At 43.4% G+C, this 4,392-nt stretch overlaps 1 protein-coding gene across 1 annotated transcript; it reads right to left on the reverse strand.

The window, feature by feature from the left end:
* Positions 1-346: 346 nt before the first annotated feature.
* LOC135151405 (uncharacterized mitochondrial protein AtMg00310-like) lies at positions 347-1,126 on the reverse strand. Its single transcript, XM_064089847.1, has one exon. It carries the CDS (start codon positions 1,124-1,126, stop codon positions 347-349), a length of 780 nt encoding a protein of 259 aa, XP_063945917.1.
* Positions 1,127-4,392: the final 3,266 nt, after the last annotated feature.

Here is a 4,392-nt window from a genome sequence, read left to right on the forward strand (position 1 = left end):
ATGAGCATGAGACTCATCAGCCAAGCCACATAAAACACAGGTTCTGTTAACAGCCATATGGAAATGTTGCATTCTATCCTTTGTTAATAATCTTTCTTGCACAATCAACCAACCGTGAAAGCAACCTTCGGAATTCTGAATTTGCAACCAAACAAACGAAAACCATGGAGGCATTGTACCAGGAATGCGAGAGCTTTCCCAAATATCTTTAACTTTAAGCGAATGAACAATCTGACCATCCATAGAATTTCATCCGAGGCATAAATAGTAGTGGAATTACAGTGTTGCCTAATCTCAATAATAATGAGATCATTAGACACCCCCAAATGCCAACTTCCATCACGAATTATGGTACTAAGAGGCGCCATGTTCTGAGATTCCAGAGACGAATAGCTCTTGCACCATAGCGATTGAGGAGAGGACTGCGAAGGCACCAAGGGTCATGCCATAGGAGAAAACAAGAGTTTCTCCCAACTCTATAGGTGACACGCTGAAGAACCGAGGCACGAGCATTTAAAATTTTTCTCAGCCCCCAAGAGCACTTGTCCGGGACTTGCATAGTCCAAAAGGCACGACGTCTTAACAGATATTTCGAAATCCAAATCAACCATAGAGAATGCTCCTCTTGTCGAATGATCCTCCATATTTGCCACTGAAGAACACACTGATTCCAGCCAAGGAGCTCCTTAAAACCCAACCCTCCTTCCGTTTTCTTTAGACAACAATGTTTCCAGGCTACTTTATAAAAGCAAGGACCCTGCTGAGTACCTTTCCAGAGAAACTTTGCCATAATGCTTTGGATTTTCTTAAGAATATTCTTCGGAAGAAAGAGACAGTCGGACCAGTGTCCTTGCAATCCATAGATGACAGACCTGATTAACTGGGCACGACCAGCCTGGCTTATATATTTATTACCCCATGTCTCCATTTTGCTACTGATTTTTAACAACAAGGGCTGGCAGTCCCGCAAACTAAGCTTGCCTGAGACTAAAGGAAGACCAAGATAAATTACAGGAAGCACGCCTCGGTTAAAACCAGAAGTGGCAATGGAAAAGTCTTGAGTGGCCGAGGGGACATTACCAAAGAAAACAACACTTTTTGAGGCATTTGGAATTAAACCCGACATTGACGAAAACAGATTCACAGCCTCAAGGATTGCAGACACCGAATCATTGTCACCCTTACAAAACAGCAACACATCATCTGCAAAGACGAGGTGACTAATTCTGGCTTCCTTCGCGGAGGAATGAAATTAAAGGTCCTGGAAGAAATTATATGATTGATACTAGCAGTAAGGGCCTCCATGGCGAGGACGAATAGGTATGGGGAGAGGGGGTCCCCCTGTTTAAGACCAGACTTGCATTTAAAATAACCTTCCAGAGAACCGTTAACCTTTACCGAAACCATTGAGCCCGTAATACAGGACCTGATCCATTTAATGAAGATGGGATTGAAGCCTTGAATTTCCAGAAGGCGGAAAAGAAAAGACCAGTTCAAAGTGTCGAAGGCCTTGGCAATATCAAGCTTAAACGCAACCTTAGGGCACCAGAACTTAGGTGGTAGTCCTTACATAAGGCTTGTGCGAGGAGAATGTGGTCACCAAGCTTACGGCCTTTAACAAAAGCAACCTGATTAGGAGAAATGAGATCAGACATGCAGTCCTTCATTCTATTAGCCAGGAGCTTAGTAATGATTTTGTAGAGCACATTGCAGCACGATATGGGACGAAATTGATTCATAGTAGAAGAATTCAGAGCTTTCGGAATAAGAGCCAGGGCAGTTGAGTTAACGATTCTGGGAAGAGATGGGTTGGAGAAAAAACTCAGAACAGCACTACATACATCTTGGCCGACAACCTTCCATGCTGCGACAAAAAACTCCGCTGTAAAAACCATCGGGACCAGGGCATTTTTGTTTGGGAAGATGATTAATAACAGAAAAATCTCATCGCAGGTGACATCTCGACACAAGTCAGAACTCTGAGCCGCATTTAAAGAATTAAAACATAAACCCGTAGGTATACTGTTCACAGTATGCTCACTTCCCATAAGATTTTCAAAATAAGACACCGCCACCTCAGAAATATCCTTATGAGTCGAAACAGTACTGTCACCATGAACAATAGAGAGAATTTTTGCCCTATTCCATCTGGATTTGCAGCTATTAAAAAAATAGCGATTATTATCGTCACCACATTTCAACCACTTTACCCGAGACTTCTGTTTCAGAAAAATCTCCTGGTTAGAGAGAGCATCACTTAGTTTGGCCATGAGATCCCGTTCTATGAGGAGACAATCAACATCAGGAGAAGGGGGCATAGAAGATTGAAAGATGAACAGATTACCCCTAGCAGCATCTACAATATCATTGAGGTTCCCATGCAAGTTATTCAGCTTCTTGAGACCATCCTTCACTCGTTTAAGCTTGTTTGTCAGAACAAACCAAGGATTACCATGAACAAGAGCACTCCAAGCTTCTGTCACGACCTTATCAAACTGCGGATGGGCAATCAAGTGATTAAAAATCTGGAAAGGTTTAGCAATACGAACCCTAGGGACACCCAAATCCACCAAGGCAGGATTATGGTCAGACAGACCTCTAGGGAGGAACACAGCTTTGGAAAAGTCAAAGCTACTCATCCAACTGTCATTAACAAGAACACGGTCCAGTTTACGCATTAGAGGAGAATCGAGGCTGCTATCACGCCAAGTAAATAAGTCACCAGAAAACTGCAGATCAGAGACCCCAATTTGATTAATACAATCACGAAACTCAGATAAACCAATAGTACGCCTAGGAAACTGGCCATTTGTTTCATTGCTCTGCAAAAAGGTGTTAAAGTCCCCAAGTATACACCATGCCTTCTCAGAGCCCATATTTAAATCAACCCACTGGTTGTTAACATCAACTAAATTACTCCACAAAGACCTCCTCCCAACATGATCATTAAAAGCATAAACAACCGTCATAACAAAAGACACCGAATCCTCCCTTCTCGTAACCAAACAACTAACCTGCTGAGCCGAAGAAGTCAACTGTAGAATCGTCCAAACAGAAGGATCCCATCCAATCCAGATGCGTCCATTATTATGATGCTGATAATTAAAAAGCCAACAAAAGTGCTTATTAATTTGAGAAGAGATGCACAAGGCATCACATTCCTTAACGCGGGTTTCCAAGGCAGCAAAGAGACTAAGGCGCCTAGAGGAGATAAAGTCTTTAACAAAAGCAATTTTATTGTGGAGACCCCGGACGTTGAAGGAGCAAAAATCGAACAGCATCACAAAAAAAATCAAGAGTGGTTAGGGGACTCCGTCCCCTGTTTAAGCCTTAGCTTCCTCTTCTGTGACTTAGTAAGCCTGCTATTAGAACCACCTGGAGCACCCTTCCTTTTATCTATTTCATCCACATTCTTCAGATTACGGAAAGTTTGAGGGGGGGACGGAGACGCCTCCTGCACATTCAACAAATCTTTCTTGCGTTTAACCTCTGTCCAGGTCTCCTCATTTGCAGTATTTGTGACACCCTGTACAGAGGCTGCCACAGGGGCCCTATTCAAAACAACCGAAGAAGGCTCCACATTATGTGGGGCAACAGGCTCATTACCCGAAGATTTACCAGCATTAACAGGGTCCTTTTTGACCCATACTCGATTCACACGAGGGCAAGCACCTACAGAGTGGCCAAGAGAATTACATCCAGTGCAAAATAAAGGGCGGAGGGGATATGAGTACAAAACCTTGGTGGTGAATTTTTCCTCCGTAACAGGGTCAAGCACAGTAGCTAGAAATTCAGTAGGCATAGGAGTACCCAGCTTGTACAGCACCTGCATACGGGCAAAGGGCATGATTTCCAACTTAGACGTGAGAATATCAGCCCCCAAAGGCTTGCCAACAACACTTGCAAGTCGGCTCAAGCCCTCCTCAGTCCAATACGAGTCCGGAATACCGCTGATTTTTATCCAAATTGGCATTGAGTCAACATTATCCATCCCTGGTTTTACTCCCCAACATGTGACAACCATGGGCCTCCTGGCAATATACCAAGTACCTCTAGACAGTACCTCATCTCTGGATTTCTCCGTATCAAACCGAAAGATAAAAGTGTGGTTATCTTTTTGAGAAACATGTATCAAACCCCTATTTGACCACATTCTGTTAGCAAAATCAGCAACCTCCCTAAACGGTTTAGTACCCTTCGTGAAAGTACCCACAACACAACATTTGAACTTATCATTCCCCTTCTTAAGCGTCTCCAAAGGCGGTTCCACAGAAATTGCATCTTTCTCCAACGGGAAGTAATCAAACTTTGTCTGAGCCGGTGATTCTTTCTTAAGAACATTCGCCCACGATTTACCACCATTCTGCACTTGAGGCACCTCCTCACCCAACT

The sequence above is a fragment of the Daucus carota genome, chromosome 3 (genome assembly GCF_001625215.2).
Source record: "Daucus carota subsp. sativus chromosome 3, DH1 v3.0, whole genome shotgun sequence".
Classification (NCBI taxonomy): Eukaryota; Viridiplantae; Streptophyta; class Magnoliopsida; order Apiales; family Apiaceae; genus Daucus; species Daucus carota.

Coding starts and splice junctions, on each gene's coding strand:
- LOC135151405 (XM_064089847.1), bottom strand. CDS start 1,126: ATGTCGGGTTTAATTCCAAATGCCTCAAAAAGTGTTGTTTTCTTTGGT.